The sequence below is a fragment of the Sminthopsis crassicaudata genome, chromosome 2 (genome assembly GCF_048593235.1).
Source record: "Sminthopsis crassicaudata isolate SCR6 chromosome 2, ASM4859323v1, whole genome shotgun sequence".
Taxonomy (NCBI): domain Eukaryota; kingdom Metazoa; phylum Chordata; class Mammalia; order Dasyuromorphia; family Dasyuridae; genus Sminthopsis; species Sminthopsis crassicaudata.
The window spans coordinates 440,846,502-440,861,094 of NC_133618.1; the positions used below are offsets into that span (position 1 = coordinate 440,846,502).

At 42.0% G+C, this 14,593-nt stretch overlaps 1 protein-coding gene across 12 annotated transcripts in view; it reads left to right on the top strand.

Moving 5' to 3' along the window:
- The window catches only part of DLGAP4 (DLG associated protein 4), a 93,287-nt gene that overhangs the window by 57,613 nt on the left and 21,081 nt on the right, over positions 1-14,593 (top strand). For 10 of the 12 annotated variants that reach the window (XM_074292573.1, XM_074292562.1, XM_074292561.1 and 7 more), the window contains one exon: positions 13,110-13,474. In XM_074292573.1, coding sequence (XP_074148674.1) covers positions 13,110-13,474 — 365 coding nt within the window. Of the gene's footprint in view, positions 1-13,109; positions 13,475-13,501; positions 14,016-14,593 lie in introns of those variants that run through there. The other 2 variants (XM_074292572.1, XM_074292571.1) reach the window with 2 other exon arrangements.

A 14,593-nucleotide genomic window follows, 5' to 3' on the forward strand; every position in this document is an offset into this window, starting at 1 on the left:
TCCCTACCTCTGAAAGCCTGAGGGAGAGCCTTTTGTCAAATTGTAAATGACTATAGTAAAGTAACCATTATTATTGTTGTATGTTGTTTTTGCTGCTTCCCAGACTCACTCTGGGAAAGCATGTTGGGACAGAGACCTCCACCCCAGCGGGTGAGTAATCTCTCCAGACCAGAGTCAGCACTTCCCCATGTGTCAGCTGTTAATGAGGCTAGCTGTTCCTCTAGCAACAGGGTGGAGGAGGAGTGAGAGGGGCAGGTCAGCCAGCTGGCCATCTGTATACAGTCCACAGCCTGCCCACCTTCCCAGGAATGCAGCCACCCCCAGAGCTGGGCGTGGATGGGAACCACTGACGAGAGCCAACACGGGGTGTTTTCCTGTTGCTCTATTAGAGGCTGAAAACAGAATTCCCAGGGTTCCAAGCTCTTCTGTTTTCAGGTTTTCACTTAGCCTGTATCACAGCTGCCCTTTAAAGGGTGAGAGTATCTCCAACAAGGACCAGGTTCTAGAACTCAGAGCTAGAAGGAACAGTAGAGAAAAGGCTAGATAACTCCAAGCTCCTCAGGAAACTGGGGCCTGGTTGGAAAAGCCAAATGTAGTATGATCATTCAGTTCTGGAGTAGATCTAACAGCTGTAGAAAAGAGATCATCTAGTCTAAATCCCTCATTTTGTAAGTGGCTAAAGTGAGGAATAGAAATTAAAGGGACTCGTTCACAGTCGCACAGCAGTTGATTTCATTTGCGTAGCATTTTAAATCTACAACTACAGTAGTATTTAATACAGTAGTATTAGTGCACTTACCTTACCGGAAAATGAGGCGGAGAGGTGAAATACTGAGTCTCCTCCACCCCACGAGCCAGGCCTTCCAATTTCTGAATTCTGGGCTCTTTTTCCATACCAGTGCCTCCCTAAAATGGACTGTTTGTCCCCGCCGACCTCACTTAATGTTTTATTTTAAAGCTCTTTATATACATCATCCCCCATCTCTCCCCTCAGTAATTAAGCCAGACTAATTATCATGTAATGACTTAACTCAAGCCATCAAACATACAGTGTTATTGTGTCCTAGGCCTTGTTTGGCCCTAGAGATACAAATAGGAAAAACTACAAATTGCCTGTCTTCAAGGAGCATATTATACTCTTAAATTTATCTCCTCTCTACTGTCTGAAAAGATATACTTCCACATTGTGACTTTCCCCATAGAAGTTTCAATATATCTCTAGTTGGCATAAGAAATTAAATGGGAGAGGGGGGCAGCTAGATAGTGCAGTGGATAGAGCCCCAGCCCTGAGTTCAAATGTGGTCAAAGGCACTTAACCCTTCCTAGCTGTGTGACCTTGGGCAAGTCACCTAACAACAGTTGCCTCAGCAAAAAAGCAAAAAGAAATGGGAATTTCTAGGGAGTTTTGTGGAAGTCATAGACACAGAAAAAGTTTTGAAACTCAAATGTATAAAATATGTGTATTGTATTATATCAAAATATGTAATTGAGACTTCTGGTATGAAGGGAGAGACAACAAATGTTAACCTGGATTTTCCAGATTGTGGGGGTGCCACACTCCTAACCTCTTTGGTGTGGAAGGGATACTATAAACTGCAGAAGGCCACAGTCCTCCCAGCTCAGGCCAGTATCAGTTTTCACTTGTAGAAAGGAGAGGCTCAGATCAGGATTTTTGAATTAAACATCCTCTGCCTGGCTCGCTCCCCTGCCAGGTGAACAGATTGGTAAATGTTTGTGGTTTGTGGGGATGGGACATGTGGCCCTAGGAGCCTAGGACAGGATGCTTGGATTATCTTCTGTGCTCTGCCTCTTGACTTGCTCTGGGTCCTTCCGGCTGCTGGCTAGGTAAGCTTTAAAAATCCATCCTAGCAGTGACATTCTGTCTTATGGGACCCCTTTTCATTCTTATCTTCTTAGAATATCAGAGCCAGAAAGGGTTCTTAAATCTTCCCTTTTCAGTTTACCAACAGGGAAACAGAAAGCCCCTAATGATAACTGAGAATAATAACTAACACTATAACTCTACAAGTCACAACAGCTTTAAGTATAATTATCTCTCTGAAGAGTCTTAAGAGGAGAGGGGTAGGGGGGAGGTCAGGACTATAGTCTATATGGCTTAGTCATGCAGTTTCTGAGTTTGGAAACCCATGCCTAAGCAAGATAAGCCCTTCTGCACCATCCCTAAGAAGTCCTCATCCAAGCTTCTATCTGAACAGCAAAGGAGAGTTTGCTTACTAATTCTGCTTAATGTTAGCGTTCCGAGCCCTTCATAGTGGAGCTGCCCTACTACCCCCTCCAGTCTCATCTCATTACTATTTCCCTCTGTGCATATCCCCTCTTTCCTGACATTGTTCCTTAGTCTTTAGCACTCCACTATCCTTGGAAGCTCTCAGTCATCTCCACAGTCTCTGCCTCCTATCTTCACACTGAAGGCCCATCTCAGATGTTGACATCCCTCTATCAAGTCTCTGATTCTCCATGCAGATGCTCTTTGGACCTCTTAGGTGCTTACCAGGCTCTAATCTACATCCAGTAGAATTGCCTTATCCCCACAATAAGACCAGGAGTTTCATCAGGCAGGGGCTTTTTCCATTTTTCCATCACTCCTCTTCCCCAATCCCCACAGCATGACTGCATGAAGCAAGTGTTTAATAAACATTGGTTAAATTGGTCTGACATGTTGTGGGCCAGCTCTTAGTCTTTACACAACTTAAACTCCTCTCTTTCCTGCTTCCACATTGACAAGATACGCCCATCAGGATTGAGAAATATTTGTGTTTTGAGTTCCTCAAATCCACACATATTTTGAGAGACCCATTGAGAGAAAAACGGTTCATGTCAAACCAGATGATGAGAGTGGGAAACCATCTTAGCACATGAATGCAGGGAGTCTTCAGTTCATTTCAGCCCTTCAAAGGGTTAATTACCAAGATAATGGGATCTTTCTCATGTCTAGTGGATGAAGCAGAATCTTAAATCAACTTCTCTTCAACTTTGCCACCCATAAAATAAACGTCTGATACTGCTCTCAACACTTCCCCCCCCCCCAAAAAAAAAAAAAAAAAAGATCTAAAAATCTTTACTTCTGGGTTAATATTTAAGGTGCTAAGCTCAGCATTAGAAAGTGCTTCACCCAGTAGGGATTCATTCAGTGACACTAGGACCCCTGTCCCCACAGATATTGATGAGGTTTATACCTCAATAAAATTAGGATTAATTGAGATCTAGTGGCAGGATTGGGGTACAGGGAGTCACATGGAGCTCCCCTGCAATCCCTTTGGATTCGGCCCAAGGATACACAGTTACATGAGGTCTAGTGGCGGCGAGAATCCCCTGTAAATGAATTTACAGGCCTGAAAACCTAGATTGATAAAAAGAGGTTTATTGCAGGGTTTGGAAGCAAGGTTAAAGTCTGGTTAGTAAAAGGTACTAGATAGAGGAAGAAATACACCATAAGCAGGGGGACAGAGAGTCTGTGATGCTGGCATCTTTCAACTCTCCACCAAAGGATGATTTCACCTTGGCTCTTTTATTTGCTTCAAGGAGCCTAAGGCAGTGGCTTGGCGGGCTTTTCAGATAAGGAAGAAACAGTTTTGGGGAAACCTGAGCAGATAATGGGGGCTGAAAATCCAAGCCAGCTTAGATCAGTGGGGTCTGGGTACAAGCCCTAACTGGCTCTGATAGGATCTTTCCCTTTGGAATACCAAAGGGTGGTTTTGAGCAGATCTTGTAAATCAAAGATTAGTCCCAAAGGAAGTTGGAGATCTGACTAGGAATCTTAAAGGGGTTATCACCCTCATCCGAATGATCAGGGATTAGGTGACAGGAATACCTGTAGGGTAGAAACTAGGGATCAGGAGCCCTTACTTAGCAACTAGAAGGCTGCAGAAAGAATGTAGGTCAGAGTGCTGGTGTAGTGGGTGTTGCCCTAAGAAATTGAGCCATTTCTGGTCTCAGTAATGGAGTGTATAATGGATAAAGAAGTTGTTGTCATCAGCTTCAGGTCGGAATGTCCTTGACCAACCCCAGATAGCAGGGTGAGCCTCAGGCCAGGACTCCACTTCTGGTATGTGCCTTCCCCAGCCCTGGTCAGAAAAGCTGTTCTGTACCTGGAATTAAGAGACCCCAGGTCAAGTTCTAGCATGGTTGCTTGCTTTATTACCTGTGTGACTTTGAACAAGTTATTTTTTAACCTGACTGAGGGAGCTTTAATTTTTCCCTTTCTAAAGAAATGGGAATCTGGGATCCCTTTGAGCTTCAAAATCCTACAAGCCAAAAGTTTTCTTGCTGTGAACAAACCCAGTTTTAAGAGAGCCTTTGATTTACACTTGGGAAATCTGAACTTCAATCCATGCTCTGCCATTAGTATTAGCTATGTAATCTTAGGCAAGGTCTCTGGGGGGGGAAGGAAGAAGAGGACTCAAAATTAATCAAATGTAAATCCATCTTTTAATTGTTTTATAGGGTTTGTTAAATGAGTTACCATCCCTTTTTTACAGATGAAAACATTGAGCTGCAACTAAGTATGTCCCCCTTTTCCAAAAGTGCCTCAAGAACCATCTTGATCACCATAACTACCTTGGCTAGTATAACCCTAGAGCACTTTCAGGGCAAGTCTTTTAACTTTAAGGGAGTTTAGAGATCACTGAGCAAGGAAGAGACAGATGGGGAACTGGGCATATTCAGAATCACCCATCATTAAGAACTGATCTGGGGGCTCTTGAGAAGCAAATCATCCCCTCCTCAGCCAGTAATGTGGCTAGGACACCTCATACCTGACTTTACACTGATCTTCACAAGTCCCCTCTTTTCTGGCCAGTTCTCCCCAACTATAAGATTTGGGATATCAGGGGGCCCTCTCCTTCCCCCATCCCACATTCTAGGCTCAAAGCAATGACTTTTTCAGCAAACAGATTTCTGCATCATTTCCCCCACTTCCTCCCACCCCCAAATCATCTTTGACCATTCAAACCTTGTTAGCAGCAGTAGAATACTTTATTGTGCATTCAAGAGACTTGCAAATGTAAAAACAGCATTTCCTTTGGGGCTTACACCTGCCCAGAGAGGAAGGAAGTTATACCCAGAAGCAAATTTAAAACCTATGATACAAAGTGATACCATGGGAGAAAAGCAGGGCATTGTTATATATGGAGTGTCCACAAAGTGGGGATACCTCACATATAAAAGAATTCTTGATACACTGTCAGGAAGAACAAAGCTCCAAACCCTTGGCCCTGCAACTTAATATGCTGTGTGATCTTGGGCAAATTGCTTCATTTCTTCCTTTGGTTTTCTGGTTTGGTTTTCAGAGCCCTAGTAATAACAGTTAATATTTAATGTTTTAGCACTAGAAGGATCAGAATTTAAGATTAATGATTATTATTAAAGATAAAAGATTATTACTAGAGGTAATTATTTAAGATCAAAATTATGCCCAATAAGCTGTACTATTGACAAGAATGCATTTTTTAAATCCATAAGACCATAAAAATCCATAATCCATAAAAATAGAGATAGTAGCATGAAAATTTTTGTGTCAATGTAAAATTTTATTTCAGTCAGGTAAGGAGATGACTAACTGGAAATGTTTTGTTTGACTGCATATGTGTAAGCTATATCAAATTACTTGCCTTCTCTGTGAGGGGTTGGAAAATGTGAAATTCAAGATTTTTTTAAAGACATATTTTTTAAAAATTTAAGCAATTGAAGGAAAAATAACATGTCAAATTAAAGGCTAAATAAATAAATAAATTGAAGCTCCTTTGTAATATTAGGGTTTACAAAACGTTTTACATAATGACAGCTCTTTTTCAGGTGGGTTACCACAGGCAGCATCATCCCCATTTTACAGATAAACCACAGCTCAGAACTTAAGTGATTTTACTCAATCACAAAGCTACTAAGTAATAGAGCTGAGATTTGAATGCAAGTGTTGCGGACTTCAGATCTAGCATTCTGTATCTACTAGGTCCTCTTACCTGGCTAAAAGGAAATGTGGGGACCAGAGCTATAAAAATCCTTCTAGCTTTAAATGAGATGATACTAATTTTTAGGAGAGATTCATGCTTTGGGTTGAAGTTAAACTCAATGACTCCTGAAGTCTTTTCTAACTCAGATTTTGCCAGTGGTGGATTGGGGTCCATTCTAACAGAACTATTCAATTCACAACACATTTAAAGGCCTTTTAAGGGGACCTTTCTTCAAAGCCACATTAGGAGATGAGAAAAATTCCATCTAATGACTTCATTATCACCTTTCCGTTTGGGAACCCCAACTGGAATCAGGATACTTTTTGTCACTGCCTCCTTTAGTTACAGTCACTTTCAAATGACTCTTATGATTTGCAAAATTAGAATCCAGTCTGAAAAAGACATTTTTCTCCTTTGAAAAGATCCAGAAGAATGTTTCTTGGAGAGTGTCAATATAGGGTTTTTTTTTTTTTATTAGCCTTCTCTTCATTCTGGAGGAGACACACTCACATGAGTGTCTAGGAGCCCTGTTCAATGTATTTGAAGAAAAAAATCAGTACATCTGATCCTGTGATTCCACAGGTATAGTATTAGGGTTGTTGGTGGAAGAGAGAAAGGAAGGCTTCAAAGATAAGATTCTACTTTCTTGTTATCACACCTGTAACAACTTTAACAACAGTCTCACTTTCCCTCAGCTGGCAGTGCCCAGAGTGCCCTTTATGATAGTTGAGCTGGAACCTAGCATGACCTCTAAGCTGGAGCTGACTCTGATACCCAGGTATATAGAATCTCCCATGTGCTTCAGGTCAGCTCTGATACTGAGTCCTCACCTCTGGACCCCCAGCAGCCAGACTGAAAGATTCAGCCTGTTTTGACTCAGCAGATGGATTCTACCTGCTCGGCATCAGAGTAAGATTCTCAGAGCCAGGGCATCTTCTCCAACCATCCCTGAACCAGAATTCCAGTTCCTGACATATGGTCATCCAGTTTTCCCCTGAAGCTACCCAGTGATAGTAGTATTATTCACTCTATCCATAAGTCAGGCAACCCATTTCTGCTTGGGGCAGCTCTGATAGGAAGTTTTAGAAATTGCTCTACCTTCAGAGGAGACTATAATACTTTTAAAAAATCATTTTAATTCAGTCTTTTAAGCACCTTCCCTATAGGAAGACCTTAGATTTTCCATAAAAAAAGAGGATACAGCTTGAGATGGGAGAAGGGCAGTAGTACATGAACACAGATAAGCATGAGTGGAATAGTTAAAGAAGCATGAAAAAGCCATGATTTTAATGACACAGGTCCTAGATTCAAATCGTGTTATGGCACTTCTTCCAGGGCAACATTAGGCACATCTCTTATGTAACCTAAACCTCTCTGAATGTTTGTTCTCTTCATTTGTAAAGGATTTTAGTTTTAATTGAAAGTTCTGCTCATGATCCTAGGACTTGTATTTCTATATAGTTTCTTAAAATTTACAAAATACTTGATGACGACCATCATCTCATTTGAGCATCTTCTGTGTGCCCAGCCCTGTTTGAAGAGATGTATATGGAGATTTGCATCTTTTTAAGTGTTAGATTTAGTTCAAGGCATTCATTCCATCTTGGGGAAAACATTGAGTCTGGAGTGGGGCACCAGATGGGGAGATTAGAGACTATACTATATATGATTTAAATGATCCAGGAAAATAGCTAAAGTTATTTAACCTGGAAAAGAAAAGACTTTAGGATGTGATAATTTAAACATTTGAAGGGGAGAGGGGTGGTGGCTAGGTGACAGTGGATAGAGCACTGGAGTCAGGAAGTCCAAGTTCAAATCCAATCTCATATCTTCTCCCTGTATAAATCTAAGCAAGTTACTTGTCCCCCTATATATATACACATACATATGCGCGCGCGCACACACACACACACACACACACACATATATTAAATGTTGTGTCACATTGAGAAGAGAATTTATCCCAACTTGGACTCAAAAGCCAAAACTAGAACTAATACAGAGATTTAAATTAACAGGGACATAAATATAAAGAAATATGCACAATTTAAGGAAAGATTTACTAACCACTAAAATTGTCTTCAAGTGGAATGGACTGCACTTCAGGGGAGAGTAGTAGATGTCATACCACTGAAGATCTTCAAGCAGAGGCTGGGTAGCAATTTATAAACTGTGTCATTGAAGGTATTCTAGTTCCTTTATGGTTTAGAGACCTCTGGAATCCCTTCCAGCCCAAATCTTCAAATTCAGGATCTAATAGGTCTTTCCATCCCATAAATTGGTTCATTTTTATTTTGGCATGAGCTCACTGAGACAAGCACTGGGCTTTCCTTTCATTATCTTTTTAGCTTATGTGTCTTCCAAAATTCCTTCCTGACTACTCCAGAGGTGTGAACTACATATTTTAAATTTTATTTTATACTTTATTTTTTCAAATTACATGTAAAAAATTTTATATATAATTTTTTTTAATTTTGAGTTCCAAATTTTCTCCTCCTCCCCATCCCTGTTATGAAAAAGGCAAGCAATTTTACACAGGTTGTACATGTGCAATCATGCAAAACCTATTTCCATATTAGCCTATTGTTAGAGAAAACACAGGACATCCTCCCCCCCAAAAAAAAAGAAAAAAAATTTTAAGTAAACAAGTTTGCTTCAACTGCATTCAGACTATCAGTTCTTCCTCTGGAGGTAGGTAACCTTTTTCATTACAAGTCCCTTCAGAATCCTTTTGGAGTATTACTGAGAATAGCTAAGTCATTCACAGTTGATTATCCTACAGAATTGCTGTTATTGTATACATTGTTCTTCTAATTCTGCTCTTTTCAGTTTGCATCATTTCATGTAAGTCTTTCCAGTTTTCTGAGAGTATCCTGCCTGTCACTTATAATACAATAATATTCCATCACAATCATATACCATTTGTTCAGCCATTCCCCAATTGATGATCATCCCCTCAATTTTTAATTAGTAAAGAATTAAAGGAAGGGATGATGAAAGATTGGAGGTTCAAAGTGAAGATGAAGACTCGATGATGAGTCCTAAGACAAAAAGTTGCAGTAAGATCGAGAAGTTCCAAAGGCACTCTATCTTCTAACTAAACCAGTGTGCTGTATTCCAAATTGATCATCCATCTATTACCTTCATGTGTTTTTTGGGCTGTCCCCTTGCCTAGAATGTTCTCTGTTGTATCTACCTCATAGATTCTATTACTTCCTTCTGCATGGGGCTCAGGAAAGGCACTTACAGAGTGTGACAGGCTGTCATCTTAGCTGAGGAGCAATCTGAAGCTGGTGGATCTCTTGCACTCACGAGTTCTGAGCTACAGTGGGCTAAATCTCATGCATCAACATCATGAGCCCACAAGAGTGACAGCCTTTAGTGGTCCAACTGGCCTAAATCAGAATAAAATAAGTCAAAGCTGTTATGACAGTCAGTAATGGGATTAGGCCCATGACTAGTAAAAGTACTTGTGTTTTCAATCTAATTGAGATAGGAAAGATTTCCAGTCTTCAAGAAATAAAAATAAAAAGCATAGTTCAGATGCTACCTCCTATACCTCCAATTTTCTGATCCTCACACTTCTAGTACTCTACCAAAAAAATTACTTTTCATTTTCTTTGTATATGTGCTTTCCTCCCAATAGAATATAAGCTTCTTGAGGGCTTTTCCCCCCCTTTGTACCCTAGTAGTTCGAATTCAGCTGCAGATTTTCAATAAATGCTTGTTAAATTACCCCAATGGCACAAATCCAGACCTCTTTTACCATGCCAGACATCTTCCCTGGTACTCTACAGAAAAAAAAAGGAAGGAGGTGGTCAGGCATATCCAATAACAATGTGAAAAAGTAGATATTTTTTTTTCCTTTTAAAAAAAAAAGGTAGAAAGAAGTGATGCTCCTTTTGGTCTCCCAATTGTTCATTTCCCTGCATTTTCTACAGAAAGCATCAGGACAGTCAAAGGGGCTCTTGCATTATGTGTATGAGTATTTTTAAATAGACTGAAGGGTTACTATGCTTAACCCCTCAGTCAAAATTCAGAGCACTGTTTGTGAAAAATAAGAAAACTCCAGCATCCAAAGATACAGTTTGGCGCTCATTCTAGGAACCTGAGCTCATGAACAATTCTGGTCCTTGTTGGGAGTCTAAAGCAGCTGGTGTGCAAGGGGAAAGGGGGGAGGGCTCTTGTCTACTAGAATCAGCTGGGATCTTGGCTGGAGTTGGGTAACATGTTTGGAGATGCCTTTGTCATGAGCAGCCCAGAATGATGGAATGAGTCCTGACCTTTGGGTTAAAAAGACCAGGTTCTAGTCATTATAGGGCTGTGGTTAGGATACTAGCTTAAGTGAGATTTTAGAAAAACTTTTTCTCTGTCCTCTTTAGTGAAAACAGGAGGCTGTGATTAAATGATTTCTAAGGTCTCTTCATGCTATTAAGTTCTGTGCTCCTAGTTTCCAGATTTAACATTTCCAGTAGGCTACAGGTCAGCCACAGACAAGTTCCCCTCCCTGTGAGGATCTCTTTTTCTCATCTGTAGAATGCAGAGCACGTCCCTCCCTGCCTCCCGTGTAGGACCATGGTGCATGGCTCCATGGCAAGCTTGGGGTGGGAGGCAGGAGATTGATTCCAACCCGACCTCACTTTGATCCCAACTCTGAGACCTGGGACAAATCTCGTCCTGTCTCTGAACCTCAGTTTCCTCAGATGTAAAATGAGAGAGCTGGGCTAAGAGGTTCCTTTAAACTGACACTGTTTAATTCATGCAGATGTATGTGTTCAGGCCTTAATAGCAGGTTGTTTTGCTGACTCGGCAGTTACTATAAGGAAAAAAATTGGCAATACATGAAACTCAGGGGACTCGTAACCTGCTTTTAAAGACTTGTTTCACCAGCCATGAAATTGAGTAAGGACTCAAGGTAGTCTGGGCCTTGGTTTTAGAGTCAGCCAAAAAAGGCTTCATCTTGGGAGTGATTCGGGTCTTTGTCACCCTCAAGACTCCCCCACTCCCTCCCTCTCAGTAGAATGTAAGCTCCTTGAGGGCAGGAATTGTCTCATTTTAATTTTTCTATCTTCAGCTCTCAACAAAATAAATTAATGTTTCTTAATAAGAAACAGGTTGGTTAAATGAGAGCCTGTGTTGGAGTAGAAAGAATAAAGTAGAAAAGGCTGACTTTGAAGTTCCTGTTCTGATTGATATTTATTTACTAGTTGCAGGCCTTATAACAGGGGAATGCTAACATTTGCACTTGTTACCTGGAGAGGTACATAGGGGGAAGGAAGTAGCATGACTAGCTTTGTGACTCTAGGCATGTCCCTTAACTTCTGTTTGGTTTGACTTTCTCATGTGTAAAATGAAAATAACAGCATCTACCTTTGAAGGTTATTGTAAGGCTCAAACAAGATAATTTCTAACGTGCTTAATTAGCACAATGCCCAACACATAGTAAGTGCTGTAAAATGCCTATTAATGAATAAGATGAGAGAATCACTATAGCTCATCCAAAGGAAGGACTGACTCCATTGAGAGAACACAGATTTATTGGAATTACTTCATATGGTTGTTAAAAAAAAAAAAAGTGCTTTGGGAACCTGAATGTGCTATAGACAGGATAATGAGTGATACAGAGATAGGGAAGTATCAGCCAGACATTCAGGATCAAGAGCAGCCTTGCATTGGCTCCCTATGCCAATAGCAATTCCCAGGTCTCCAGGACTGGGGTTTGAATTATTAGTGGTCTCTGGCCAGACCCTTGGAAAAAACTGGGTCTTAAAGGCAAGCATTTGTCAGTAGTCTTGGTTGTATTGTCCAGGGATAATCAGGAGAAACTCTTTTTAATGCTTAAAAATAAAACCTTATCCATTAAAGTCAGGAGACCTGGGTTAGGCTCTCTTATTTACTGTCTAGATATCTTGGGTTAGACAAGTTACTTAACAACTCTGGATCCTAATTTCTTCATTTTTAAAATAATAGGATTGGACTGTATGACCTCAGAAGTCCCTTTTTAAAAAATAACAATTTTATTTTCAAAATACATGCAAAGATAGTTTTCAGCATTCACCCTTGCAAAATCTTGTGTTCCAAAAATTTTCCCTCCCTTCCCTCCTCTCCTAGACAATAATCCAATATATGTTATGCATGTGTAAATCTCAGAATTCCTTTTTACCGCTAAATCTGAGTTGTCTCTAATACCCATAGAAGAAGAGATGGGACATTGTGGTCCCAGTCCCACAGAGGATTTTTTTCAGGCCTAGAATTACTGTTCCACATTAGTGAGTTAATATTCATCCCTGAAGTCCCCAGATTGAGAGCTGATCATAGAAAAGCTGTTTGGCATAGAGATAATAGATGTCCTATGGAATTGGAGCCAGAGGATCCTTGGGTGTGGCTGTGTGTGTGTGTGTGTGTGTGTGAGAGAGAGAGAGAGAGAGAGAGAGAGAGAGAGAGAGAGAAACACTTTGGGGGCTTAATTGTGCTGGGTTTCAATTTCCTCATCTATGAAATAGAAGAGAACACTCTCCCAGCTCTAAAACTACAATTCTGTGGTGAGAAGGACAGACAAACCATCTGTAAATTAGATTATAGGCTATTTTTGCAAAAGTCTTTTTTTTATTTAAAAATTTTTATATACCTCTTGAGATTAGGCTTTAAAAAATGTTTATCTTTTGTTTTTACATTGCATTCATTTCCAAATAGAGCATTCCCTCTCCCTATCCTGCACTTTGTATAGTATCCCTTATAACAAAGATAAAAGGGGAGAAAACCAGTTCAGCAAAAGCAACATTACCCACACCTGAGAGCACATTGCAGCACGCTTCAGGCATGCCCCCTGTGCCAATGAAAAGGGGAAGAGATGTACTTTGCATTTTTTCTTCCCTTAACCCGTGGACAAGTTTGACCCTTATAATCACAGAGTGTTTTAGTTTTATCTTTTTCTTAAGTCAGTAACTGCTTAGGATGGGGCAGTTTGCATATACTAGATATTCCAAAGCTAGGGATACTGATGACCCTCAGCCAGGCCCCGGGACCTTAGGAGACCTAGCCCAAGGACTCAGGGTCCCTCTCAGACGCTGACTGCGTCTCCTCTCTCTGACTTTGTCCTTGCTCCTCCCTCCCTCTCTATCTCCCTTCCCGTGGCTGCAGGTTCATCATGCCTAGTGGCGTATAAGAAGACACCGCCTCCTGTCCCTCCCCGGACCACCTCGAAGCCGTTCATCTCGGTCACCGTTCAGAGCAGCACCGAGTCGGCCCAGGACACCTACCTTGACAGCCAGGACCACAAGAGCGAGGTCAACAGCCAGTCTGGGCTGAGCAATTCCTCTGACAGCTTAGACAGCACCCGGCCCCCCAGCGTGACGCAGGGCAGTGGAGGAGGAGCTCAGGCCCGGGAGGCACCAGAGTTACCCCAGAAAAATGCAGCTCTGAAGAACGACAAAGGAACGTTGACCAGTGAGGAGCCCAAAGCCGAGACCGCCCCCAAAAGGAAACTTTCATCTATAGGAATACAAGTATGGGTCCCTTTGGTTGTATGTCAGACTCCACTCTGTGCACGTGGGTGTAATTACATCGGAGGCTGACCCCACTCACCCATCTTGAGGAACCGGCCTCACCATTACTGGAGGCCGGTTTTCCCCGGCTCTCCTTGAGGGTCCGGCCAAAATGCAGTCCAGAGTTCGGCTCCTGATTCCAAACCAAATTTCACTCCGTCGTGCCCTGCTCACGGCATGGACGTGAAGTGCTGTGCCTTTTTTTCCTCCCTCCCGATGGGGTTCCTGGTGAATGTAGTTACACTCATCCCACCATGTCCTGTACGTTTGCTCGTCCACTGTCCGTCCATACAATCTTTTTCCTTGCTGGCCTGTCTCCTCGAGGCAGGTTGCCACCTAACAGGTTTTCTGATCCAAGGTGTCCCTTAAAGTCGAGAAGGCTGGTATAGTAGCTGGACAAAGCAGCAGAAGCATGTAGGCCACAGTACCCAGCCCCCAGGGCCAGACACCCCAAGATATAGGGGTCACTCATGAAGAGCATTTCCCAGTGCTTGGAGAACAGGTAGGTTGCTTCTTGCACCAGGCACAAGGACAGTCTGAAGCTGGGGTGGGGGTGGGGATGGGGGGCACAAGAAGGTAGCTCTTCAGTCCCCTCAGAATAGAGATTTGGGGAGTGCCTACCCCAGACTGGAAGGGGATAAAGCTGCTTGCTGTGTTCTTTCTCACTGTCTGCACCAGAAGCTCCTTTCCCTGAGGGGCAGGGGAAAAGGGAATGGGATTAAGGGATGGGAGATGGGTGGAGAGCAGGGATTCTGCTCCAATCAGCGAGCCACAACCACTGACCCTGCTGCCCCAAGTCTGGGGTGGGGGATCAGCCTTGAACTGTTGGGAGAACGGACAGCATCTTTGGGGCATGTTCCTCCTGAGGTCCAAGCCTCAGACTCTCAAGAGCTTTGTACCATTCCGTCCTTTGGCAACTGATAGGATAAAACTTTGCTTTGACTCATAATTCAACAGAATTGATTTGAAACCAACATTTAGAATGGGACTAGATTGTGTGGAAAAGGTCACCAAAGTAAAAACGTGGCCAAAGACCAAAGGGGAAGAAGCTGGATAGCCAGTTACTGTGATGAGACCATT